The sequence below is a fragment of the Mobula birostris genome, chromosome 11, assembly GCF_030028105.1.
Source record: "Mobula birostris isolate sMobBir1 chromosome 11, sMobBir1.hap1, whole genome shotgun sequence".
Taxonomy (NCBI): Eukaryota; Metazoa; Chordata; class Chondrichthyes; order Myliobatiformes; family Myliobatidae; genus Mobula; species Mobula birostris.
Window position 1 is genome coordinate 27,202,749 of NC_092380.1, and position 27,570 is coordinate 27,230,318.

The 27,570-nt window shown below is 51.2% G+C and overlaps 1 protein-coding gene across 3 annotated transcripts in view; it reads left to right on the forward strand.

The window, feature by feature from the left end:
- The window catches only part of LOC140205443 (liprin-alpha-3-like), a 122,495-nt gene that overhangs the window by 71,016 nt on the left and 23,909 nt on the right, over window positions 1–27,570 (forward strand). For 2 of the 3 annotated variants that reach the window (XM_072273048.1, XM_072273050.1), the window contains exons 9-19: window positions 381–464; window positions 4,660–4,791; window positions 11,066–11,151; window positions 11,906–12,053; window positions 19,019–19,245; window positions 19,668–19,908; window positions 21,533–21,681; window positions 23,039–23,205; window positions 24,252–24,345; window positions 25,666–25,747; window positions 26,411–26,611. In XM_072273048.1, the coding sequence (XP_072129149.1) occupies window positions 381–464; window positions 4,660–4,791; window positions 11,066–11,151; window positions 11,906–12,053; window positions 19,019–19,245; window positions 19,668–19,908; window positions 21,533–21,681; window positions 23,039–23,205; window positions 24,252–24,345; window positions 25,666–25,747; window positions 26,411–26,611 (1,611 nt within the window). The remainder of the gene's footprint in view (window positions 1–380; window positions 465–4,659; window positions 4,792–11,065; window positions 11,152–11,905; window positions 12,054–19,018; window positions 19,246–19,667; window positions 19,909–21,532; window positions 21,682–23,038; window positions 23,206–24,251; window positions 24,346–25,665; window positions 25,748–26,410; window positions 26,612–27,570) is intronic. The other variant, XM_072273049.1, reaches the window with a different exon arrangement.

Here is a 27,570-nt window from a genome sequence, read left to right on the forward strand (position 1 = left end):
ACCGTACACTGCATGGTGAAGGACTCCAGTAGCAGCCATATCCTACACAGCAAGATCCCACAAGGTACTAGTGCTCAGGAGGCCTGCGTCACTGGGTGTAATCGGGGGGATCTGTTGGCCCTCATGCAGTGAAGGACGTGGTTATGTGGAATAAGAGATCGTTATGTTGACCGAGGGGTGATGTCTTATTTCTGATGGTACCTCCCTCTGTCCTTCACTGAGGTGGAGCCTAAACCCCTGGACCCGAGAGTCAAGGGATTAGAATGACTTGAGCTGTGGGTGCTTCGGGGCACAGAGAGATCCCACATACCCTACCTCGACGACTTGTGCTGCACTCTAAGGTCCGATCGCACTAATCTGAAGTGTTTCCTTCTTCCCAGGCTGAGGAGAGACATGGCAACATAGAGGAGCGGCTGTGCCAACTAGAAGCAGAGCTGGAGGAGAAGAACCAGGAGCTACAAAGGGTAAGGTCTCCCAATGAGAAAGGATCTAGTGCTTTCCAGCATATATAAACTCTTCTCGGTCTTCCACCCAGGTACAGTTATAGATTATAATCGACGTTTCGATGATAACCTCCGCCATCTTCTTCAGGGATGTCTAGTCCGTGGTACTTAAAGCCCCGTCATCCATCCCTCCTGACTGGTTAGTGCTCACCCAATCAGGTTTCCACTGTCCCACCTATTGACTATCAAATTCCAGTTCTTACTTAGAGCAAGACCTCTGGCTTTGTGAAAATTAATTTCCTCTAGTTTTATTTCAATAGCTTCCTTCAGGCAGAATCAAAAGCCACTGGGGTAGCACAGTAGTTTGTGCCATTAAAGTCAATCCCATGACCATTGTGAATGCAATGTTCTGCCATCTCCAATTTCTCTGGGTAACCCAAACAGATACACCTCCTGTGCTCCTTGATGTGGTTTTCCGCCGTGTGCCCCTTCTGGCCAATATACGCCGCTCCACGTTCACAAGGAATTCTGTAAATACCAGCTATCCTGTCCCAGGTCATCTTTGATCTGCAAAGCTGAGATTTGAGCTTCCATACGGGTTTCCTACAGAATGGCCTCAAGGTGAAGGAAATCAATTGGACCCTTGAGTGGAAACCTAACAACGATGAGGAGCCTGTCACTACCGCTTGTCTTCCCTATGTTTCCACGATTGGACGCACGGTGGAAACCCGCATCAAGGAGCACAGGAGGTGTATCTGTTTGGGTTACCCAGAGAAATCAGTGGTAGCAGAACATTGCGTTTGCAATGGTCATAGGATTGACTTGGGCACAAACTACTGTGTCACACCAATGGCTTTTGGGACAGCCATTGAAATAAAACTAGAGGAAAAGAATTTTACCAGAGACAAAGGTCTCACTCTAAGTAAGAAGTGGAATTTGATTGTCAACAAGGTGGGAGAACGGAAACCTGATTGGATGAGGACTAACCAATCAGGAGGGATGGATGACGGGGGTATAAATACCACCAAACTAGACATGCCCAGGTGCCATCCCTGATGAAGGTGGCGGAGTTTGTCATTAAAACATTGGTTAAATTGATACCTGTACCCGGATGGAAACCTGAGAAGAGTTTATTCATCATATATGCCGGGAAAGCACTCAATCCTTTTTTGTATGTATGAAGTTTACACACCGTCCCTGTGACTGTGTATGTTTTCTCCTCGTGTGTGTGGGTGAAGGGAAGGATCTGCGGGAACGTGACGAGAATCTAGGAAGAATAATAAAAATGGGATTAATGTAGGATGAGGGTGAATGGGTGGCCAATCAGCATAGACCCGATGGGCCAAAGAGCCTATTTTTATGGTGTCCATGGAATAAGTACTAGCCTTTCCAGTAATGCCCACTCCCCATGAAGAAATGAAAAAAGAAATTAACAGGCCGGCTGGTGGCACAATGACATCGGTGCCGGACCAGGGAGCGGAGGTTCCTGGGTTCGAAACTAGTCGGGTCCGCTCCCGAGTACGCTTTCCATCCGTGCCAGGTTGAGTGTCAAGATCGCAACTCAACCTCATAAAATAAAGGGAACAATACTGCAAAAATGTCTGTGTGAGGAGTGGCGCGCCACACAGTCTCTCTCTCGCTCTGTGCCTTGTAAAAGCCATGAAAAAGACATCATCACTCACGCACGCACGGATACGCAGACGCACACGCACAGACTCGCACACACGCAGGCGCACGCCAAAAGAAGAAGGAAATTAACGTTCTGTTGTAGGTAACATTTGCTTTTCTGAGTAAGATCATGTTTAAAAGTGGAAGTGCAGACAATTTTTGAATCTTTTCTCCTCGACATTCGGTTCAAGGTTGGTTATTGTCACTTTGCTGCACATTTGTAAAGAACAGGATTGTTATTTCTCCAGATCCAATGCAGCATAAAAAACACAATAAGTTAAAGAACACAATTTAAAAAACACAATAAATATAAATATAAAAGCAATTGTATAAAAGCACAAGTGCAAGTAACTTGTACACTTTGACTGAATGTACGTACCTAAAGTGACACTAGGTGATGTGTAAGTTGTATACCTCAGTTCAGCAAATAAAACTTCATGCATTCTCCCTTTCAGATCTGTTTTTATATTTTAATGTTTCACCTTTTGAAAAGAAGATTTAAAAACAAATTTACTCATGGACGGAAGTGCCAGAACGAAACACAGAGGGTGATTGAGTTACGCAGCACAGAATCAGGCCCATTGGCTAAACTCATCCCTGCCAACCCTGGTGCCATCCTAATCTGGTCTCACTTACCTGTGTTTGGCCCACATCCCCGAATCTTTCATACCCATGTGCCAGTCCAAATGTCTTTTACATGTTGTAATCGTATTCCTCGCCAAATCTTGGACCTTGTATCCACCACCCTCTGTGTGGGGAGGTGGGGAGAGAAAAAGACTTGCTCTTCAGCTCCCACTTAAATCTTTCTCCTGGTACCTTAAACCTCATCGGCTAGTTTTAGTCTTCCCTGCACTACGCATCTCGAGGACCTCCGGCAGAACAAACGAATCGGTCCTCAGCAAGATGAAACCAAGTCTCTCTCTCTAGAAGCTGAAATGACAAGACTCCGCCTATCACTCTTTGGCCACATCATGGGAAGAAACGGCTCTGGATAAGGATATCATGCTCGGCAAGGTGGAAGGACAGTGGAAGAGAGAAAGACCACCAATCGGATGGATGGCATAATAAGGACAGCTATGAACGCAATGTTATCTACAATGAGCCGCCTTTGCGAGAATCAACACTCATTTAGGGCAACTACCCATAGGGTCACCATTAGTCCACGATGACTCAATGGCATTTAGCAAACAAAAGACCCTGGGGGAGAAAGATAGTAACCACTCTCCTTGTCTGTATTTCTTGTGATTGCATGAATTTCTCTAGTGTCACCTTTCAGCCTCTATTGCCACAGGGAGAATGATCCCAGTGCATCCAGTCTCTGCTTGTGACTCTAGCCCCACCAGTCCGAGTGACACCGTTGTGAATCTTTTTGGTGCCCTTTCCAGTTTAATGACACCATTCAGCAATTGGGTGTTCAGAATAATCTCTATAGCTGGAAAAAAAAAACCCAAACAGACCACGTGCATTAAATTAGGGAGGGGGGTGGTGGTGGTTTGACATGGTTCCTCTGAGCTCACTGTCACACCAGAGGGATGTTCACCCTTTCGGTGTAAGTGACAGATCGGACACTTCCTTCTCCGAAAGGCTTTGGAAAACTAGGTAAACTGTTTCAATACTCCAGTCGCAACCACTCAATAGCAGTCCTATTTAAGAAAAATATTTCAGATCATGTAATTAATTGAATGTAAGTATTCCACATGGTGTGCTGGGATTTGAATTTACACCTCCTGCTCGTCAAGCCTCCAGAATAATATCCCAGTAGCATAGCTGTAATTCATCCAATGAACTAAAGGCAGATTTTATGCACAGATCCACTGCAAGTTTACAGTCAGGACTGCCGATTGGGTGAGGCTTGATGAGGAGCAGGTGCCCTGGTGTGGGGGTAGGGTGGCTTTCAAGCTCGAGGTTGCTATTAGCCCGCTCTGGCCTGCTGTCTGCCGTCGGGCAATGGGAGAATGTGGCCTCATTACTGGCAGGTGAGGTTTGCGTTTCCATTAACGGCACCTCGATTACCATGGAAACCATCGGAGGTGTTTCCCAGGAGAGTTGTGAAGCAGTACGGTGTGACTGACGTACTGGGGGTATTCTGGCATACAGCTGGAAGGTAGTGTCTAAAAGATACCACGCTGAGTGCCCACCCTGCAATGTTCCCCTCTGAGCAGGAAAGTTTTCACACGGCTTGAAAATTGGGTGGTGCTTTAAATGGTTTATTTTGTAATATGCACACTAGGAATATTTAGAATTAAAAATGGAAAAGCACAAGTTTTTGATTTTATTTATTTATTGAAAGGTATAATGAAATAAAATACAACAAAGGAAATCTTTCACGTTTTGAAAACTTTTTCTAGCTGAGTCCAATCCAGCTGTGCGGCAATGAAGGCTACGTGGGCGGGAGCACGCCGAGCACCCGCGCAGCTTAGAGGGAGTAGTGCTACCCCATCCTTCCCCACTCCAGGTGTCCGTCCTCTCCCTCCCGCACACCAGGTGCCTCCTTGTCCCATGCCGGTGTCCACTCTGCCCGTCTAACACCTGCGTTTTTTCACCCCAGGCTCGGCAGAGGGAGAAAATGAACGATGAGCACAACAAGCGTCTGTCCGAAACAGTCGACAAACTGCTCTCCGAGTCCAATGAGCGGCTGCAGCTGCACCTGAAGGAGAGGATGGCCGCGCTGGAGGAAAAGGTGGGACCAGGCAAAAGTGCCAGGGTGGGCTGCGATTGTTGGCGGGGGTGGGGGCGGGGAGAGGGAGCAGGGGTAGGGAAATCCCACAGAGGTTAAACTGTGTCTAATCCATACTGAGCACACTTTTCTTGATAAAGCTTCCTTTATGTCACCTCCCCAATCCATCAATCCCCCAATCAGTGCATCAACCCCCCTTCAATCCATCAACACCTCTTCCAATCTGTCAACCCCCGTTCCAATCCGTCGGACCTCCCCCCCCCCCCCCCCCCCAGCCTTCCAATCGCTCGGACCCCCCCCCGCCTTCCAGTAGGTCGGGACCCCCCCCCGCCTTCCAATCGGTCGGACCCCCCGCCTTCCAATCTGTCGAACCCCCACCGCCTTAAGCTCATCAAACCCCCTCTTCCATTTCATCACGTCCCTTCCACTGCATCAATCCCCGCCCTCCAGTCCATCAACTGCTATTCCAATCCATCATTTCCCCCCTTCCAATACATAAACCCATTCATTTCATCAATTTTCTCCAATCCAAAGTCCCTTGGATTTCATCATTGCCCTTCCTTTCGCTCACCTCCTTCCTTCCTCTGCTCCCTACCGCCCACTTTTGCCCAGTACCCACTACCCCATCTGATGCCTCTCCCTTCAGTGGGAGGAGCAGAAGAACCACTTCAGTGAAAAATGCCTCTGGAAGTCAGAAAGCTAGTTCCAGCAGAGTGGGCTGAATGGTCTCCAGTGCTTTTGAGACATTGTGACCAGCTACCCAATGGAACCAAGGTGCCTTATCTAAAACATCTTTGACTTGTTGGGCTGTGATGGAGCAGAGCACCGGTGGTTGTGTGTGACTGCAGTGATGCACTCAGGAACTGGTGCTGTCCTACATTGTGCATCCTGGCTGGGATGGCACGCGTCTCCAGTGCTGTGTCACATCCAGCACCGACTGTATGAAGCACTGTGACCACGTGACCTTCACAGGAGGCCTTTCCATCCATCACGTCTTTGTTGGTCACAATAGCCCAGTGGGTTGTAGATTTCACTCGTTCATTACGATGGGCTTAGTGCCCCAGGTCTCCCAGTGGCCAGCAGGAGATTAAGAAACAAGTTCATGAACCTTGGATGGTGAGAGATGTTGCAAATGTAGTCAAAAAGAAAAAGGAATCATGTGCAAGATTCAGGAAGCTGAAATCGGACTGGGCTTTTGAGGAGTATGTAAGAAGCAGGAAAGTACTTTAGCAAGGAATTGGGAAGTTAAAATGAACAATGAAATGTCCTTGACTGGTGGGATTATAAAGAACCCTATGGTATTTCATACATCATTTAAAAACAAGAGGGTAGCCCAGGACCACTCGAGGAGAACGGAGCGAATTTACGCCTGGAGCCAGAGTTAGTGGGGAAGATAGTAAATAAGTACTTCGCATCGGTATTCGCTGAGGTGAAAGACATGGAAGATGGTGGGATCAGGGAGTGGTATACTGATATCCTAGAGCAGAGGAGGTGTAGGATCTCTTGAGGAACATTGAGGAGGATTTCCACAGGTCTTGATGGGATCAATCTCAGGTTATGGAGGAAGGCAAGAGAGGAGATGCCTGGGACCTTGAGAGAGGTATTTGTGTCCTCTCTAGTCACAGATGAGGTCCCAGAGGCCTAGACTGTTGTTCCTCTGTATAGGGACAAACCAGGAGCTTACAGGCCTTGCATCAGTGGCAGGGAAATTATTGGAGAGGATCTTTAGAAAAGGCTGAAGGTAGAGGCCCAAAGGTGTCATGAGTGTCTGGGTCGTGGTTCCGTGCAAGTCCGGAAGCCAAGGCCTGAAGCTCAAGCCTGTGATTGGCATCTTGGGGTTAGAGGTCGCTCTTGGGTGTGTGAGTCTCTTGCTTTGCTTTTGTTGCCGTGTTTTCTTTTGTCATTGTTATTGTTGCTTGTATTATTCTGTGGAACACTATGGGGTCAGCACAGGAATGTGCGACGGCACTCGCGGGCTGCCCCTAACACATCCTCTGGTGTATTTGCTGTTAATGCAAGCAAAGCATTTCACTGGATGCTTTGTGATAAATAAATCTGAATCTGGTTCGTAAGTGGCAGGGTCTTTTAGCAGCTCTGGTATTCAGTGTGATCTTGGGGCGCAAGTCTGTAGCTGCTTGAAAGTGGCACCATAAGCAGGAGGGGAAGTGGAACAAGTGTATGGAATTTATCTTCATTGCTCAGGGTGTTGAGTATAAAAAATGTAAGTCGTGTTGCAGTCGTATAACTCCTTGGCTGGGCCACACTTGGAGTATTGTGTTCACCAGGATGTTGTGAGGTGTTAGCTGCAAGAGGCGGTCAGGGTTAGGTTGGGCTGTTTTCCCTTAAGGGGCTGACAAAAGTTTATAAAATTATGAGAGGCATAGATTGAGGAGACGGTCTTTACCCCGGGTGGAAATGTCACATTCTAGAGAGCATCGTTTTAAGTTTAAAGATTTTTTTTTTAGCACAGAGTGGCCTGGAATGGGTTCACAGGGGTGATGGTGGGAGGAGGTTTGGTAGTGATGTTTAGGAAAGGGAATGGAGGGATATGCATCATCTGCAGGCAGTTGGGATTCTGATTGGGATAGTCATTGTGGGCTGAAGGGCTTGTTCCTGTCCTCTATTGTCCCAAGTTTTTGACTGCACCTCATTCAGGTGTTCTTTAAATGCAGTGAGGGTTTAGTGTCCATCATCCTTTGGTGAGATGTGAGGCAGACACTCACAATGTTGGCTACTTCCCTCTCTACGCAAATCCAGGGCCCGCTGAATACTCTACGTGAATTCAGGACTCGGTGAATACTGATGCTGTTGCTAATTCCCACGATGCCTGAGGGGTTGGCAGAGAGCATTGCAGTCACTGTGTGATGAAGCTGGAAGCACTGAACATTTAGGATGGTGGATGCTTTGCTACCACACCTTGCCATGTACAGCCAGTAGTGAGGCACAGATCGATGAGTGGGAAGTCACGTTTCTTCCACAAGGGTACCAGGGAGAGACCAGTTCAATCAAGAGATGCACAAAAAATGGTAGAAGACTGGCTCCACCACATGAGGGAGCTGCCACTGGGTTCTGTAAGGGGGACCTTCAGGTCTGTCATACAAGGATGGACAAGGCATGGTTGGAAGCTCAGTACTTGTGCCCGCTGTCCTCTAGTGGACAGGGAGCTGAGATGTTTCAGTTCAGGTCCTTAATGTGCAGCCTGTGGTGTTGGCATGGCAACAGGGTGCCCGGAGAATCTTTCAGCAGGGGGAAGCTCCTGGTTCTTCATACTTGCCCGGCTCCTGATTTGACTTCTCCACCAAAGATAGTCCAGGTCACGGTTCTCTACCCGGTTAACCCTTCTTCACCGCGAGACCAGTGGGCTTTTAGAAACTACCGCTGATGGAGAAGGTACCAGCAAAATAATATGATAACTGCTGGAGGATTGTTCAGTGAAGAGGTACCATGGAATGAACTGGTAGTTGTTGTCCACACGCTGAGAGAGACACAATGACCTGTAACTCTTCTGTTTGGCAAACTTTCCAAACCCTTCTGCTATGCTGTCTGACTGGCTTGCTCTAATACCTCTCCTTCTCTCTGTCTCTTTCCTTCCCTCCTCCCCTTTCTTTCTACTCCTTGCCTGCATAGAATACGCTCAGTCAGGAGCTGTCTAACGTCAAAAAAGCCCATGAAGAGGTGCTGATGAATAAGGTATTTCCTCTCTGGTCTTCTCTACTGACAGTGACTGGGGACAATGAGGTTATTTCAAGGTGGCAGGCAAGAGGCCAGAGGAGCTGTTGTGGTTCTGGTGGGACAGACCATCCATGTTGACTGCATTTCTAGTTAGTGTCACGTAGTGGGATCCAGCTGCCTGGTACTGAGGTTGTATCTGCTCCTAATCTGGGAGAAGTATCATCACCACCAAGGGTGGTCAGGGATAGGAATTAATACCATCATATCACCTGTAGACTTCAACCAATCCCGCCTCACCTTTCCTGCCATTGTTCCCTCTTGTGGAGCCCCACCTTCTCCCAGCCTTCCAAAATGGCAATGTTCATTACTCCATCAGCGTTGCCAGGCAGACAACACTATCCCCCCACTCCACTTCTCCACCTCCAGTACAAAGGCTAGCCCTCCACCAAAGCACTCCTGAAGGATGGCCTCTCCCTCCGGTTAGAACCCCTGCCTCGTGCCCACGTTGGATGCTATCACTTGGGCACTGCTGTTCTAGAGAGCATTAAGGGCCTTGTTCGCTGACGAAACACCACCAGTCACTCTCCCACTGCACTAGTGCAAGGAGGTGACCATGGATGGAGACTATAATGGGCTGGGAAATTCCCCACCGTGCAACACTCCTCCCCTGTACTTTTACGTCATTCCGACAAATATTCCCTCTGGGGCTTAACGGAGGGGCATTGAATGCTGGCCAATATTGGCACAGCACAGAAACCCTTTGGCCCATCATGACTGGCCTAGCCATCATGAAACCTCTACTATCCCTTCAAGCCGTATGGTCTCCAATGGTCCACCGCTAATGTGGTTAGAAGCCGGAGCACCGGGGGAAACCCACACGGTCGGAGGGGGAACGTACAAACTCCACAGAGACAGCACCAGAGGTCGGGATTGAACCTAGGTCTCTGGACGTGAGGCTGCTGCTCCTGTAGCTGAGAACCTGCTCCATCCTCTCCTGTCCTCCAGTTGGGGAAGAGCTCGTACAAATAGGTTAAGTTGTACAAACGCCTCCACATCACCACATGGGACCTGTCAGGTGTATCGAGTTAAACAGGAAGGAGGCGATGTGATGCGGTTAGGGTTGAGCCCAGGTCTCTGGATATGAGCAAGCAGCTCCACCAGCTGAGAGTCGACACTGCCCTCTCCTGTTCTCCAGTGAGTCAACAGCTGACACAAGCTGGCTGAATGTTTACACATCACTACAGCAGACATCAGCCCTGAGCTGGACGGGAGGGTGGAGTTGCGATGTGGTCTGTGCAGTTCAGGAACCACTGGGTCTATAGCAGAGTGCCCGCAGGAGGTCGGACTGATAACAGGTCACACCACAGAGCCGGGCGCAGTCGACCGTCTGGGTTTCCCCAGCTAGTCCAGTTGGACAGGAGAGTGGCAATCGATGTTGTCGATACAGGTCGAACAGCAGAGTGGTGAAGGAGGCTCGGACTGTCACACCACAGAGCCGGGTGTGGTTGAGTACAGTCGTGGACACAATCAACCCGATGCATTGTTGTAAAAGTCTGCCCGCTTTCCCATCGACAAGCCCATTGCACACAGATACCTTCCTCAGCAGGCCCCCACTCTCACATGCACCCGCTCACCCACGCACCCCCTCACACGCACCCACTCACACGTGCATACCTCCTCACACTAATACTTCCCACAAATCCTCACCACAAACGCATCTTTCCCACACACTAATACACCCTCATACAACCTCTGAAAACACACTCCTCCACATAGCCTCCGCTCACAGCAACACCAGCCTGAACCACCATCACACACCCCTTTCCCCACTCGCCAGCCTATTCCGCACTCTCCAGTCCCTTCCTTCCCCCCTCCAGCCCCTTCCCCGTCCTTGTTCCCCCTCTTACCTCCCCGTCACCCCTCCCCATCTCTCTCTCTCTCCTCTTCCCCCTCCTCCTCTCTCCTCCTTCTCCTCCTCCTCCTCCTCCTCCTCCTCCTCTCTCCCCCCTCCTCCTCTCTCCCCCTCTCGCTCTCTCCCTCCTCCCCCCAAGTGTCTCGGCCAACTCTGCCCAGCGACATTTCAATGGTTGGACCAGCCCACCCTCTCTTGAGACAGACCTCGAGCCAGACCACCCACCCTTTCCTGAAATGCACCTTTAACTTCTATCTCGGGCATGAGCAGCTCTCTCAAAAATATATTGACTATTCCAAGAGTATGTCACAGTAGAATTACCAAAACTGCCTGCATAACGGGATGTTAGGGCAAGTGACCAAAGGTTTGTTTGAAGCGAAGTATCTTAGAGGAGCAGTTAATGGATTTGCATTACCTGGGACCCAGAGAGCAGAGGGCTCAGCCACGGTGATGGAACAGTGTTGATCTTAGGTGTTCCACAGTAGGAGGGGTGCGGAGACTGTGAATGGGCGATACCAGGCAAGAATTTGCAGTCTCCAACCCTGCACTGAGAGTCTGTGCCAAGACTGTGGGTCCTGGCTGAAGATTCTCTTACCGCTGACTATGGAATTAAAGCCGTCACAGTATGGTTGGACAAAGAGCAGTGGTGCTGGGAATCTCGGGCTGCTGTCACTAACCCATATCTCCTCTCAGGAGCAGCTGATGACAGAGGTGGAGAGGATGCAGACGGAGCTGGAACAGCTACGGACGAAGGCCGGGGTCCGCGATGCTTATTCCAGGTAAACTGGTTGTGACCTGAACATTGATCACGTTCTGCGCAACTGCCCACTCTCACCTGATTTAGCTGACACTGACCTGCTCAACATCAACCAAACAACACCAGAGTGGCTGGCTGTCTAGTGTGACAAGCTATGATGACGATGAACCCGAAAGGCAGCAAGGGGCCTCTGCCCACCCCCCCGCCCGGCTTCCCTACTCCCTCACCTCTCTGTCTTCTTCCCCTCCACCGCCCTACTCCCTCCCCTCTCTTCCTCTCACTGCCCTATCCCATCTGCCTCCCCACCTCTTTCCTCACTCCCTCCTCTTTCGCCCTCCACCATACACTTCCTCTTTCGCCCTCTCCTCCACCTCCAAGACCCCACCTCCCTCCCTCCTCCCCTCTTCCGCTGCTCTCCACGCACCTGCTCCTCTCTTCCTCCCCCCTCCTTCTGCCTCCCTTCCTTCCCTCGCACCTCCCCCCCCCCCTTTCCGTCGCCTTCCTCCCCTCCGCCCCATGGTGGGGGGGCGTAACAGGAACACGTCCTGGTTGTGGCTGTGGGTAACGCTTTACCAGCAGTTACTCATGCTGGGTTTCCGGACCCGAAGTTGTGAATGATTACTCATTTTGAGGGAGATTTTTGAGCAGCGTCCATTCCCTCCTGCACGATTAGAGCTGACGTTCCAGCGACAGGGAGCAGAGGCTCCTGCACTGTGACTAGGTATTGGTCTGCTGGGACTTTCTCCTGACTTCTTGCCCTTTCCGCTGACCGACAGGTCCCTCCCGGGCAGTGCATCAGAGCTACGCTATTCCCACAGCTCTGGAGTTTCGATGAGCAGTCACATGGACATCTATAGCACCACTGGGGTCCTTCGGAGGCCCCACAAAGGCCGCTGGGCAGCTCTGAAGGATGATCCTTCCAAGGTAGGCCGGAAGACTGCAAGTTGATGGGACCCAGCCCCTCTGGTACGAACTGAGCACCGAGTGCAGACATTGGAAGTTTGTCAGTGAGCCTGGTCGTCTCTTCCAATGGGCTGACTTTCAGCAGGGGCTAAGGACAAACACGGTTAAAATTCTTAGTTCTCGGGAGCTTTGATGGAATAAACAAGGGGAAACTAACTATAGGGACAGTGCTATGCGAACGCCTTCAGCACACAAATATAGCCATGTGCCCCCAAGACTTTTGCACAGTACTGCAGTGTGGAGCGGAGAGCAAGTTCGTAAATCTGGTGGGAGCAAAGGATTTTGAGAATGGCAATGGTGGATTCCTAGGGGAGGAGTGGGGAACAGGTGGCAGAGGAGTGCCAGAGGTGAGGGGGAGGGGTGGCGCAAGTGCAGACGCACCCAGCCCTGAGACACCAGGCAAGGTCACTTAATTCCAAATATTGGCGTATTAATCATTACAGAATGCCCCCCCCCCCCCGGTGCTTCCCACTGCCTCCCCTCTCCCTTCCCCCTTTTCCAACCACGATTCCTCTCTCCTTTCCCCTTCCTGCTCTCAGTCCACAAAATAGACCCCATATCAGAATCTGGTTTATCATCACCTACACATGTCTAGCCGGCTGGTGGCGCAGTGACATCAGTGCCGGACTCTGGAGCGAAGGTTCCTGAGTTCGAACCCAGTTGGGCTGCTCCCGGACATGCTTTCCATCCGTGCTGGGTTGAGTGTCGAGCTCGCAACTCGGCCTCGTAAAAAGAAAAAGACTGCGCTGTGAGAAGGACGCGGGGGACCACTCACAGAATCTTTCCTCTAAGACAACCACTTGAAAAGTGGTCGCCGAGGCTCTGACAGAGTATGGCACACAAAAAAAACAACACGTCATGAATTTTTTTTTTTTGTGACAGCAATACAGTGCAATACATAAAATTACTACAGAACTGGGCAAAAGACTTGGGCACCCTGGCTATATATGTGCCTAAGACTGTGCACAGAACTGCAAGCAATTCATTAACCGGACAATAGAGACCCAAAGCAGGGTAACTGTAGACGGAGACTGTGATCTGGACACTCAACATTTTGGGAACAGCTTCTTCCCCTCCACCATCAGATTTCAGAACAGCACATGAACACCACCTCATTACTTTGGCCTTATTTTAACACTAGTTATTTTTAAATATTTCTATTGTAACTTGTATAGTATATTTTGTGTACTGCTGTCACATGTATGTCAGTGATAATAAAGCTGATTCTGACGGTGTTTAAGTAAATCCATCAGTAACGTCTGCAAGTATTTCAGAATCAGGTTTATCACCACTAACATTTGGCACAAAATTTGTTGTTTAGTGGCTGCAGTATAGTCCAAAAAAAAAAAATGACAGAATATATAAATTGTGGAAAAATTTGGGCTGATGCTGAAAACCATTCCAGGGTGATGGGGAGCCTGTAGGGTTAGTGGGATTATTGGATCAGCCTTCCAAAGGGCAAGCACAGAAGGCTGAATGGCCTCTCCTCCAGAGAAGGATGGCTGAGTGTCAGGTGCAACATGAGCATCCTCAGTCTAAAGCTTTTAAGACCAGAACGCATAGGAGCAGAATTCAGCCCATTGCGTCTGAATTCAATCATGGCTGATTTATTTTCCCCCTCATCCCCATTCTCTTGCTTTCTCCCCGTAATCCTTGATGCCGTTACTAATCAAGAACCTGTCAACCTCCTCTTTAAATATACTCGATGACTTGGCCTTCACAGTCTGTGGCAATATTTTTAAACAGATTCACCATCCTGTGGAATCTTTTGACTAAATGATGTGTAGGCAACACTGTGTCCATTTGGTCCGCCAACATTTGGTCTCAGCCGAACATGCAAGTTATTCCTTTGCAGATCTCTATCCAATCCCCTTTACACGTACCTGTTCCAACCCCACACCCCGCAGCCCCTTTGGGGAACGTTGTCCAGTCACCATCTCACCAGACTCCTTCCCTCCTTAGGTTTTCCTCACCTGTGCTCAAAAACACCTAGAACAGTGCAGGAGGAGGCCGTTTGACCCATCAGGTCATTTCTTGCTAACGGGAGCAATCCTAGTGATCCTACTCTCATTTTCCCGTACCCTCATCACCTCCCCTGTGTCTCAACATAGATGGCCCAGGTTAGGAATGATCTGATTGTCAGAAATCTGACTTTATTAAAGTTCAAAGTAAATGTATTATCAAAGTACTTACCTGTCACATATACAACCCTGAGATTCATTGTCTTTTGGGCGTACCTGGTAAATCAATAGTAGAATAATAACCATAATAGTATCGATGAAAGACCGCGCCAACTTGGGCGTTCAACCGCTGTGCAAAAGACAACAAACTGTGCAAATACAAAAAGAAAGAAATAATAATAATATATAAATGAACAATAAATACTGAGAACGTGAGATGAAGAGTCCTTGAAAGCGAATGCATAGGTTGAGGGAGCATTTCAATGATGGGGCAAGTGAAGTTATCCCCTTTGGTTCAAGAGCCTGATGGCTGAAGGGGTAGTTTGCCAATTCCCCTATATTTTCAAAACATATTTAAGAACATTTTACAGGTCTTTTTACCCTAGATTCAAGATCAATATAGCCCCTCCATCACACATAGTCTTCCAAGTCAAGGGGGTCAAAGGTTACAGGGAGAAGGCAGGGGAATGGGGTTGGGAGAGATAATAAATCAACCATGATGGAATTGCAGAGCAGACTCGATGCCCTAATTCTGCTCCCACGTCTGATGATCTTGTGGTCCAAGCTAGGAATAATAATAAAAATAAATTGTTTCATAGTACCAGGTCTCAACTGAGTACTGGGGCATTGAAGGTAGCCCTTCCTCCTGTTGCACCATTATCACTGTGACATTTCTTACTCATGCTTCACTCTGGCTCTTCTGGACTTCCAAGGGTTTTCCTACAAACCGCAGGCGCCGGGACTCGGAGCTGACTGGACGTGAGCCGGTCTCTGCGTTGGTTCATCCAGTACCGCCACTCATGGGCGCCACGTGGTGCTTGCTGTCCCAGGGTCTGGCACCTGTTGAACCGAGGGAAGTGGTTGTGACTGATCAGAGTCTCTGATGTGTTAGGCACATTTATCAGAGGAGCTGTTACCAGCCTGTCTCCTCTGATGTTGGAATTGAGAACAGGGGGTCCGATTCAAAATCAAAACTAAATGGAACTTTCTCTCCCAAATTGCATGGAATAACATGGAATCATAGGAATGTACAATATCGTGAAAGACCAATCAGCCCATCGCCCCCATGCTGTTAGGTTAATCCCACTGCCACACATTCTGGACAAACAGAGGAGCAGACTGATTCTAAAGGTGCATCACTGAACACCACAGGAGATCCTTTCTCCCTGTGGCTATAAGACTCGACAACTCCTCCTCAAGTACATAAGTTTATGGTTTCATTGCACACCTGCACTCTGTCCGCCAGAGAAAGCAGGATCTCCCGGTGGCCACACATTTTAATTCCACGTCCCATTCCCATTCTGACATGTCTATCCACGGCCTCCTCTACTGTAAAGATGAAGCCACACTCAGGTTGGAGGAACAACACCTTTTATTCCGTCTGGGTAGCCTCCAACCTGATGGCATGAACATCGACTTCTCAAACTTCCGCTAATGCCCCACCACCCCCTCGTACCCCATCCGTTATTTATTTATATACACATATTCTTTTTCTCTCTCTCCTTTTTCTCCCTCTGTCCCTCTCACTATACCCCTTGCCCATCCTCTGGGTTCCCCCTCCACTTTCCTTCTCCCTGGGCCTCCTGTCCCATGATCCTCTCATATCCCCTTTGCCAATCACCTGTCCAGCTCTTGGCTCCGTCCCTCCCCCTCCTGTCTTCTCCTGTCATTTCAGGTCTCCCCCTCCCCCTCCCACTTTCAAATCTCTTACTAGCTCTTCCTTCAGTTAGTCCTGACGAAGGGTCTCAGCCCGAAACGTCGACTGTACCTCTTCCTGGAGACGCTGCCTGGCCTGCTGCGTTCACCAGCAACTTTGATGTGTGTTGTGTGTTTTGCACTATTACTTTTTAATGCACATTTTGGTTTTTTTTGTATTTCAATGCTTATTTTTTTTTATTTTAAAGTACATATTTCTGACTGAGCAACCTTGCAACAATAACTTCCTTCAGGATAAATAAAATTTTATCTTATCAAGTTCCTCTGAACCTTTTCCCTGCCACACCGTCTGTTGGGTGAGCGTTGGCCCCTTTGAGAGTTTCTGCAGATGCTGGAAATCCAAAATAACACTGACAACATGCCGGAGGATTTCAGCAGGTCATGAGACATCTATGGAAAGGTATAAAAGAGTCCATGTTTCGGGCCGAGACGTCAAGTCTTTATTCCTTTCCCTTGATGCAGCCTCCAGCATTGTGTGTGTGTGTTGCCCTTTAAGAGAGAGATGCACAGTTTTTGTTGAGAAATGAGACTGAGGGATGTGGAGCAAAGGTTTGAATCAGGGTTTATCGAGTAGAAAAACAGGGCAGGAGCACCCTCGTCCTGCTCACAGTGTATAAACCCTCCTAAATGTCAGTGCTGCCTCTCACTCTCACTCTTTCAACCCTCTTTCCTGCTTCCATCCGGATTCTGCAGCACGTAAGTAGTTTCTGTGTAAGCCTGTTAATGAGAAGCAGACTGCTGTCGGGGAATGCAAGTAACATCCAGCGTAGTACAATGGGGCAGTATGTAATCACCTGGAGTGGTGCAGTGAGATTCTGGCTCGGTCACCCATCCAGAGTCGGGATTTCAAACCTCCCCCAACCCTCCTCAGAAATTCTGACCCTTCTCTGGCTTTACAACCTGTGCACCACGAACTATGTTTGCACATTAAAAAGCTCCTTTCTCACTTTGACTTTCTATTTGTCAGTTTTGTCAAGCTCCGGGTCCTGCAGCTTTTATTGTTGCTGAACTTTGCGGCTTGCTGGGCCATGTCAGAAATAACTGAAAGCAGATGTAGGTAATGGGCTGTGTGCTCTATCCAGAGCTCCCTACCCTCCTGCCCGCCGTCTCCAGCAGCCCATTTATGCCAATGGCATCTCAGCTCTGAGGCAAGGTCTCGGGCCAAAACCCCGACTCTCCCTCCACCTCCACGGATGCTGCCTGACCCACTGAGTTCCTCCAGGTTCGAGCAATGGCAGACTCGCGTGTTGTGTGTCACTGTCTCTCCCCACCTCCTTCGCATTCCTGTTCACTCCCCCACCCCCTGCACACGTACACGTACACTCTATTCATCTCATTATTAATTGGCCACGACAAGGGCACTTTACAGGGGCCAATAAACCTACTGACCCAATGTGGGAGAAAACCCGAGCACCCGGGGGAAACCTACGCAGTCACAGGGAGAACGTGAAAACTCCACAAAGATAGTGTGGAGATCGGGATTGACACCAAGTCTCTACCCACTGCGCCGCTGCCTCATTGCACTCTTTTGCCAAAAGGTGCTAATGCTCCGTATCCTCTGAAAAAGCTTTGTCCTCTGTCACTTGCTGCGTCAGTAAGGCTGGGCAAGACCATAGAACATAAAACAGTACAGGCCCTTTGGCCCAGGGTGTCGTGCTGACTTTTTAAACCTGTTCTACCCCTATCCTCAACACAGCCCTTCATTTTTCTTTCATTCATGTGCCCATATGAGAGTCTCTTAAATGTCCCTAATGTAACTACATCTACTCTTGGAAGGGCATTTCACGCACCACCCTCTGTGCGTAAATAAAAACTTAGCTCTGACATCCCCCCTACACTCGTCCAATCACCTTGGATGGATATCCTCTGGTATTGGCCATTGCTGCCCTGGGAAAATAATTCTGACTGTCCACTCTATCTAAGTATACACCTCTGTCAAGTTACCTCAAACCCTCCTTCTCTCCAAAGAGAAAAGCCCTAGCTCACTCAGCCTATCCTGGTAAGACAAGTGTGAGACATGACTGGATCGTCGGTAGGTTGACATCAGACTCTGTCCTCCTCGTGCTCCATCCTGTATGGGATTCCAGCCCACTTCACTGTGGTGAGTGTGACTCCCTCTGAACAGGCGCAGAGAGCCACCACATCACGTGTCCTTCGTCGTGAGCGTGGGGCGGACTGTGTGGCATCGCCGGTCTGTGTTTGCTGGATAAATCATCACCTCATATCCCTCTCTGTTTGTGGAGGGTACAGTTTCTGTGGAGGCAGGCCTGATGATGTGTGGTTTCCCAACCCCTTCCGCTCACTGGGCAACTTCAACGGCAATCACTCCCCCGGCTCCCGCCATTCCTGCTCCGTCTGCGGCTGCTCTCGTTTCAGGGCTGCGCGTGAGTCGCAGGCAAGGCTGGCCACTGTGGCATAGCTGGGCCCTGGTTGTGTTCCGTGCAGCTCAGCCCAGGGCCCGGATTTACCTGTAAACCAGGCGACAGAGTGTGGGGCAAATGTAGTGCAACACGGGGTGGGTGGGGGGTCGGGGGAAGTGCTGGTGCCTGTGGGGGTTTGAAGATGTTGGGGGTTTGAAGATGTTGGGTCTGTGGAGGGTGGGTGGCATAGGTTTAAGGATGTGAGGGGGTTGGGGTTTTGAGCAAATGGGTGAGTTTGGGGAATTGTGAGGGGTGTGGGTTGAAGGATTGCAATGGGGGTCAGGGTGAGTGAGGTGAGATTAGGGGTGTGGGAACCGGGCTGAGTTTGACAGGGGACTGGGAACGTGAGGGATTAGCGTATGAGGACTGTGTTTGTGGGGTGAGTGAGATGGGTTTAGGGGCCTGAGGGGTTGGAATCTGAGTGGGGTGAGTGGTGTTGGTTTGGGAGGAGTGATGAGGTTGAGTTTTGGGGTGTGTGTGTATAGGGTTGCGGTGTCAGACCCTTTAGGGTCTATGGGGGTTATGTGAATGGTTTAGGGACACTGGAAGTGAGGGTTGTGGGGACAGGGGAATCGTGTTCCTTCTCTGACTGCTCACCCTGACCGGACAGGTGCAGACTCTGAACGAACAGGAGTGGGAGCGAGCCCAACAGGCCAACGTCTTGGCAAACGTAACCCAGGCCTTTGAGAGCGACGTTGATGGTTCGGACATCGATGATGACGACAGGGAGACGATATTCAGCTCTGCTGACATCCTGTCTCCCAGTGGCCAGACAGATGTTCAGACGCTCGCTCTGATGCTCCAGGAGCAGCTGGAAGCCATCAACAAGGAAATCCGGTGAGGAGAAGGGGAGAGGGACGTGTTGGTGGGGAGTGTCCCTCAGTTACTGGTTGAAAGTTACACTGGGAATGGTGGGGTGAGGCGGGCAGGTTACACCCGGAAAAGGAGGCCAAGTTACACCAGGAATGGTGACAGAGTTAAACTGTGAACAGTGGCTGGGTTATACTGGGAACAGAAGGGGGTTTATGCTCCCATGTAGTGTCTCTCTCTCACTGTCCCTTCATCACAGTTCTCCTCCCCCCTCCCCCTCCTCCCCCCCATTTCTCCCCTTCCACACCCTTCCACACATCCCCCCCCCACACACACATGCACCTCACCTCCCCATCCTTCCCTCCTTCCCCACCCTCACCCTCACCACTATCCGTGGACTCCATGACAGGAGCCATTCCCTCTGTGCTCAGATTCATCTTTGTTTCCAGGATGATTCAGGAGGAGAAGGAGACAACGGAACTGCGGGCAGAAGAGATCGAGAGTCGGGTGGGCAGCGGGACCCTGGAGGGACAACAGTCCGGCCGCTACCGCACGGCCGCTACCCTCCCGCACTCGGTGACTGCCTCCACCCTCGCCAGCCCCTCGCCTCCCAACAGCGGGCACTCCACCCCCAGGATGACTCCGCACAGCCCAGCCCGAGAGTGTGACCGGCTCAGCATTGGGAACGCGGTAAGTGCGGCGGTCAGCCCAGCTCCCCGGGGGGGGGGGTCGAACCCAACGTCAGTGACTCCATCAAATCCAGTGCTAGTCGGGGAGTGGGGTGTGTGATTGCTAGATGCGAGGCAGCTCATCACCATCTTCCCAAGGGTAGTTAGTGATGTCCACATCCACGAAAAGGAATTTTGCAGAAAAAGGCAGGACATCGCTTAGCTGACCCTTTCCTTGACCTTGACTACTCAGGCTGACAGGTGTAGGGACCAATACTGTGCACATCGCCTCCTGGAACTGCAGACCCCACAATGAACCTCTGTGGGCTGTACCTTCCTACAGTCTCTGTGTGCAGGTATTGGTCCCATTGAAAACAAACTCCGTTTCCATCAATAGTAGAATCGCAATGAATGACTTCTGGAATTCCTGGCGCCCCCCCCAGTAGAGTGGCATTTCATCTGTTTGTTTGAAATTGTAACAGCCCCCCCACCCTTTTATTTTTAAGGTAAGTTTATGGGTAACAATTTGAGGCCCTACAGCCAAGTCCGTCAGTCTGCTCCCCATTCAGTAAGGTGGCTGAACCCACGGGCCAGCCCACCCCCCCCCGACAATTCCCCAAAATCTCTCCTTGCCTTAGTCAAAAAGTGTTTGGCTGAGAGTGCACGGAGAGCCTTGGGGAGAACTGTAGGGGTTCCCAGCTCTGTGTGAAGAAAGGCCACCCTTTCAGATGTGTCTGAGCAGCTGCCCACATCTCACAACCTTCCACTGGCAACACGTTGCACAGGTGGGAAGCTGGGTCTGACACTAACTGCTACATTATTCAGCAAACGCCAAACTCGGGAGGAATTCGGCAGGCCAGGCAGCAGAGGGGTGGGTGAAGTGTCTCGTTGAGACCTTGCACCGGGAGGCAGGTTTGATGCAAATCGTTGACCATCCCCTTTCTCTCCCACAGATGCCGCCTGACCCACTGAGTTTTCTTTCCTCCAGCACCTGTAGTCTTGTGTGCCCATGCCCCGCTCACAAATTTGTTCTCACAGTATCAGAGATACTCCCTCTGTTCTACCCATCCCTTTCCCACCTTCGGTGCTACAGGACTAACTTGCTTCTCTCTCTTTCTCAGGTCAGGTGAAGGGTCTGAGACCTGAAGCATTTACTGCTTCTCTCTCCACAAATGCTGTTTGACCTGTTGAGTGTTTTCAATATTTCCAGCTCTTGGTTCAATCGGCTGAATGCACCCCCACCCCCTCAAACTACCATCATTGTATAGACCTGGACATACTAACCCCATTGTTCTGCTTTTCAAACGTGGTGTTTCTGCATGTAGCAGGTTAGGTGATCCACTCACAGACTGAGGTGGTTCGGTAGCATAGTGGTTAGCACAACGCTCTACGGTACAGGTGACTTGGGTTTAATTCCCCCCCGCTGCCTGTGAGGAGTTTATACGTTCTCCCCATGACCGCGTGGGTTTCCTCCGGGTGCTCTGGTTTCCTCCCACAGTGCAGTCTTACCGATTGGTAGGGTTATTAGTCATTGTAAATTGTCCCATGATTAAATTGTGGAATTGCTGGCTCGAAGGGTGGAATGGCCTATTCCACGCTGTATCTCAATAAAATACAATAAAATAAAATGTTTGTCCCTTCGGCAGAACTCCCTGAGTCGGGAAGACTCCCGCGAAGACAAGACCACCATCCAGTGCGAGACGTCCCCTCCGCCGACCCCTCGCGCCGTGCGACTGGAACGGGTCACTCAGGCTCTGCAGGCCAGCGCTCTGGATGACGGCCGCGAGACTCGCAGGTGAGCGAGGGGCCAAAGGGTCTCGGGAAGGCAGAGAGTTGGGCAAGGGGTAGCACTTCTACCGGCAATGAACCCACAGTTTGGACACAGTGGGGGGGGGGGGGGAGTCACTCGGTTTCAGCGGCCAGTTCTGGACAATGTTCTTGCCCGAGAGAGGGCGGAGCTCATTCTCATGGGGAACAAGGGAGGTCGCTGGGACAGGGGACGATGTTGTGCTAGTTAGTATACCAGTTCATTAGCCAGAGCTAAAAACTCTTGTCCTGGAGATCCCACCAAGAACTGAGAGATACATCTGTCCGTGTGAGAGGGTGATTGTCAGATGATTGGGCCCAGAGGAAGGAAGTTGCCTTTCCCAGTCGGATCTACCTGAGACTCAGCAGTCGAGCCACCCCCTCAGCTCTTTGGAATCTGGGATAAATAATCGTTGACGGCATTTTGTGTAATATCCGTAGACTGGAGATGGCACTGGAAGGAAGGGAAAGGGGCAGGAGGCTTGTGTGGAGAGCAGTGTCCAGCACCAGTCTGTCGGGCCCAATGGCCTGTTTCCCAGTGAGCAGTGGTCATGCCCGGTAGAGAGACATGACTGCTTTAAAAGCTGTGGCTGTCGTCATGGAGGAATCTGAGGTCATGGAAGTGCGTCTCCAAGTGATGCAGACTGTGCTTGTACTGTACAGGTGAGAGGCCTGACGGGGAGGTCCGGTGGAACTGGAGGACTTGACAGCGTAAGACTTAGTGTGACAGTGTGTCAGACTGTGCTGCCTTTGTCCTGTGTTAATTTAACAATGTATCACAGCCAAGATCAAGGGAGTGTTTACCCTGTGGGGAGGGGATTAGACTGTGGAAGCTCCTTCCTCCACCCGCCTCTGTGGGTGGGTGTTGTGGTGGTACTGAGGGTGCACAAAACCCCTAGGGTGGGTGACTCGCGTCTTCCAATGGTGCAGAACCTCCAGCATCCAGAGGTTCTTCCGTGGTCAAATGTGACCCTTGCAAGGAACTCTGACATGCGCTCCCCACCCCCTGTGTTTCAGTGCCGAAGTCTCGCCAGGGTCAGATCTTTGACGCCTCTCTTCGACCGGCACGAGGATGGGAAAGGAAGTGGAGGGCTATGTGGGAGGGAAGGGTTAGAATGATCTTGGAGTCGGTTAGAGGGGTGGCACAGCATTGTGGGCCGAAGGGCCCCTGCTGTGCTCTCGTGTTCGATGTTCTCTGTGTGAGTCAGACCAGAGCCCCTCCCGGTGAGGCCAGAGAGGATGGCTGTAAACCTCATGTGCCTGGCTGACGGTAGACGGATCCCTGGGGGATGTGCAGGGTGGGATGGGGTGTACCCGAGCTCACGATGTCCCTTCGTTGCTCTCAGTCTGTCAGGTTTCCATGACGGCCTGGGCAGCAGTAGCAGCAACAGCAGTCAGGACTCCCTGCACAAGGTGCCCAAGAAGAAGAGCATCAAGTCGTCGATTGGCCGGCTGTTTGGAAAGAAGGAGAAAGGTCGCCTGGGGCACGGTGTCAGAGACTCTCCATCACAAGGTAGGCAGGCTTCTCACTGTTGGACAAGTGTGGAGGAGGTGGGTTAACGTTTGAGCCGATGATGCCTGTCAGAGGGGGTGAGTGCCCCCAGATCATCATAAGCACCAAACTCCAGCGGTCCGTGTAGTCCGTCTGGCGAGACTATTCCTATTTGCTACTGCCTTGACCTTACCTGAGGGGGTCTCAATCCCTGAATGAGGTCATCCTCCGGGATGTGGAGCAGGGATTGAGTGGGACGGTGGTGCCACTGCCTCTCAGCGCCAGAGACCTGGGTTCAATCCTGACCACCGGCACTGTCTGTGTGGAGCTTGGGTTTCCCCCGGGTGCTCTGGTTTGCCCCCACGTCCCAGGCACACCTCGATCGGTAAGGTAATTGTGTGCTGGAAATTCACTTTGTGAGTGAGTGAGTGAGGGGTGAAACCTGGCGTGGATTCATGTCGGAGTGTGTGTCTGAAGATGTTGGGAGACATGGAGTCTGGAGAACCCGTTTCCACACTGCACGCCTCTCTGCCTTTAACGAGGAGTTTTGGGGGACTTCGATGCAAAAAATAGCTGAAGCCACTTCATTTCAGAAAAGGTTAGAGTGAATATTTTCAGCATGGTGGCGAGGGTTGTGGTCGCCCGCGTAGGTTGCAAGTAATCCTCATTGTCAAATGTGTCAACAAGGGCTTGAGAAGATTTACTAAAATCTGACACTGATACTAGTTCGACAAAGGATAAAAGAATCCGCTTGAAAGGACGTTTAACGAGTGTTTAGAGAAAGAGTGAGTGGACCTAATTGCAAATCCCAATGGAGCAAAGCGAGCGAGACAGAGAGCGGCTGGAATCGCTGGCACTCACAGGTTGTTGGGCCAGAGAGGGTTACTAAGACATCAGAGAGCCCCGAGGCATAGGATTAATAATAAAGAGCGTGTTTAACCTTTAGTGATGTGCAAACACTCTCTGGAAATATGGCAGACTGCTTTGGGGTGGGGGGTGGGTGTGCATCTCCCTCACTGCACCCCAGGAACAGGATGTTAACACTAGCTCATCTGTCTTTTCCTCAGCAGGGACATCAGACACAGAGGTCTCTCCGCAAGACACCCTGGGGCTCTCAAAACTGGGAGGACCGGTGGACAAAGACCGAAGGAATAAGAAAAAGTACGTCTACCCATTCTTGTTACTGGATGTAGACCAGAATCCTTTGTAGCGTTAAGCACACATTCTGACCCTGACTCCGACCCCGACTCTGACCGGAATTCCAACCCCCTAAACTAAACCCCCAACCGCAACCCTAATGCGGTGACTACAGGATAACATGATTATCCAGTGTGTTTGCAACATTGCGGGTGCTGGGTCAACAGATTGTCTGGTCTATGGAGGTTATTAATATCCCAACAAAATTTTAATTCCTGTGTAGATGATGTGAGTGAGTGAGGGCCTCCATTGGTCAGAGTCGACCATGGATATTGTGTTCTAGCTGTCTAGATACCACGTCTAGGCAGTACGATATGGAGAGCAAGCTGTTGCCCATGTAGCAAGCTCCCTCTCTCCACACATCTGATGAACCCAAAGGAACGGCAGAGACCGATACAGTTTGGTACCAGCAGGGTCGCGGGAGTTACCAGTCAGCATTGAACACAATATCGGACTGCCTCAGGGACTCCAGCTCTGGATTTTTTTCCTCGAGATTTACTCCCAAAGCCTTCCCCTTGAGTGGGTACTGCCAAAAGGCAGCGGAGGTTTGAGATCAGTGTTTTCCTTCTCCTGAATGAGCTGCCAACCACGGCTGATGAGCCCCATCTGCCCGGAGTGCCAGTAACCTGCCTTTGCCCCCTCTCCTGTCAGTAGAAATGGTTCTGCGGGGCTTAGTAGCTAAGACACGCGTGAAGGCCAGGAGCTGGACTTGGTTGTCTGAGGCTATTTAAGGTGCACACCATTGGCAGCATTTTATAGGTAGTGAGAGCTTGACCCCATTACCCACCCCTGGCTATAAATGTCCCAATGAACCCAGTAGGTTTAAAGACAGCAGTGGAATTAGAGCCCCAGAGAGTCTGAACAGAGGATAGGAAACATTACCCAGTGATGTAGCCAGGACTGGTGGAATTTCTGAATGGTTGAAGGCAGAACATTAGAGATGCTCTGTATCAGAAACCTGATTCAAACATCCTGACACTTAAAATTTTACACTGATAAACACAGGCTGAAACCTCTCCACTGGTAGGGGAAGATTCCCATATACAAAATGAAACTGCAGTGAGGTGTCACGTGTAAAACACAATAATCTCTCGACCCCATAATGTAGCAGAAAAAGGAACTCAAAATGAAACGTTGATCTGTTGTAGGTAAAGGACCTTGATGACTGGGTTCTGGTACAGTACAGAATGTTGGGCCAAATGGCCTGTTCCAGTGCCTGTATTATTTCTTTACCTTGACTCTCCAAGGCTGTTCTCACTGAAGAAATGTCCCCTTGCTTTGTAGGCATGAGCTGCTGGAAGAAGCTTGTCGCCAGGGACTCCCGTTTGCCTCCTGGGATGGACCCACCGTCGTGGCGTGGCTGGAGGTGACAGCATCTTGTGCCTGATCTGGGGACAGAGTGCTCGGCCGTGACCTGACAGAGACCCGGTTTCAACCCCGAACCTCCGGGGCTGTCTGCGCGGAGTTTGCAGGCTCCCCCTGCGACCGCGTGGTTTCCTCTCTCGGCCCAAAGGCGTGTGTGTCAGCGGGTTAATTAGCCACCAGGGGGCGTGGGAGTGGTGGGATCTGGGAGGGGGGAGAATGGGATCAGTGTAGGATTTGTGTAAATGAGTGGTTGATGGTTAGTATGGAGGTGGTGGGCCGAAGGGCTTTGCTGTCTCTCTTTTTCATTTATTCTTTCGTGGTCTCTGGGTGCATTGGCAAGGCCAACAGTCATTGCCCATCTCTAATGCCCTGTGAATTGTGGCCATCTCAGGGAGCAGTCAGATACAGTCGCCTGTGGTCCAGACTGGGTAATGACAGCACGTTGAAGTATGTTAGTGAACCAGCTGGCCTTTCCTGCAGTCCAATCTTTACATGGTCACTGTTATCAGTATTAATGAATTAATAAAGGCAATGCACTTCCTCAACATTTTGCCTCGGGATTCAGACCAGTTGTTTGCGATCAATACTCCAGCCGACTGGGTCCTCAGCTTGAGCAGACGGATGGTGTGTCTGTACTCATGGCACCTCTGTTCTCTCCCTCCAGCTGTGGGTTGGAATGCCGGCCTGGTACGTGGCTGCCTGTAGGGCCAACGTCAAGAGCGGGGCCATCATGTCAGCCCTGTCCGACACAGAGATCCAGCGGGAGATCGGGATCAGTAACCCCCTGCACAGGCTCAAGCTTCGACTGGCCATCCAGGAAATGGTGTCTCTCACCAGCCCCTCGGCCCCCACCACATCGCGAATGGTACGGACACTGCATGGGGCAGAGGCCTAGGAGAGCCCTGTCTCTCCTATCCCCCCATCTCCCCCATTCCCTGCTCCCCCTCCCCATATTCTTTTCTCTATCTCCTTTTCTCACTCTCTTGCTTCTCCTGTCCGCCTCACACATTCTTCTCCCTCTCCCATCCTTTTTAATCCCATCCCTCTCTCCTCTCCACCACTCACCTTCCCTTTCTCCCTGTCCCCTCTCCTCTCTCCTCCTGCCAACCCTCTGTTTCCCTGTTCACCCTGTCCTTCCCCCCCCTTCCCCCCCCTTCCCCCCCCTTCCCCCCCCTTCCCCCCCCTTCCCCCCCTTCCCCCCCTTCCTCCCCCTTCCTCCCCCCCTTCCTCCCCCCCCTTCCTCCCCCCCCTTCCTCCCCCCCCTTCCTCCCCCCCCCTTCCTCCCCCCCCTCCTCCCCCCCCTCCTCCCCCCCTCCTCCCCCCCTTCCTCCCCCCCTTCCTCCCCCCCTTCCTCCCCCCCCCTCCTCCCCCCCCTTCCTCCCCCCCCTTCCTCCCCCCCCTTCCTCCCCCCCCTTCCTCCCCCCCCCTTCCTCCCCCCCCTTCCTCCCCCCCCTTCCTCCCCCCCCTTCCTCCCCCCCCCTTCCTCCCCCCCCCTTCCTCCCCCCCCCTTCCTCCCCCCCTTCCTCCCCCCCTTCCTCCCCCCCCTTCCTCCCCCCCCTTCCTCCCCCCCCTTCCTCCCCCCCCTTCCTCCCCCCCCCTTCCTCCCCCCCCCTTCCTCCCCCCCCCTTCCTCCCCCCCCCTTCCTCCCCCCCCTTCCTCCCCCCCCTTCCTCCCCCCCCTTCCTTTTCCTCCCCTTCCTTTTCCTCCCCTTCCTTTTCCTCCCCTTCCTTTTCCTCCCCTTCCTTTTCCTCCCCTTCCTTTTCCTCCCCTTCCTTTTCCTCCCCTTCCTTCCCCCCCCTTCCTTTTCCTCCCCTCCCCCTTTCT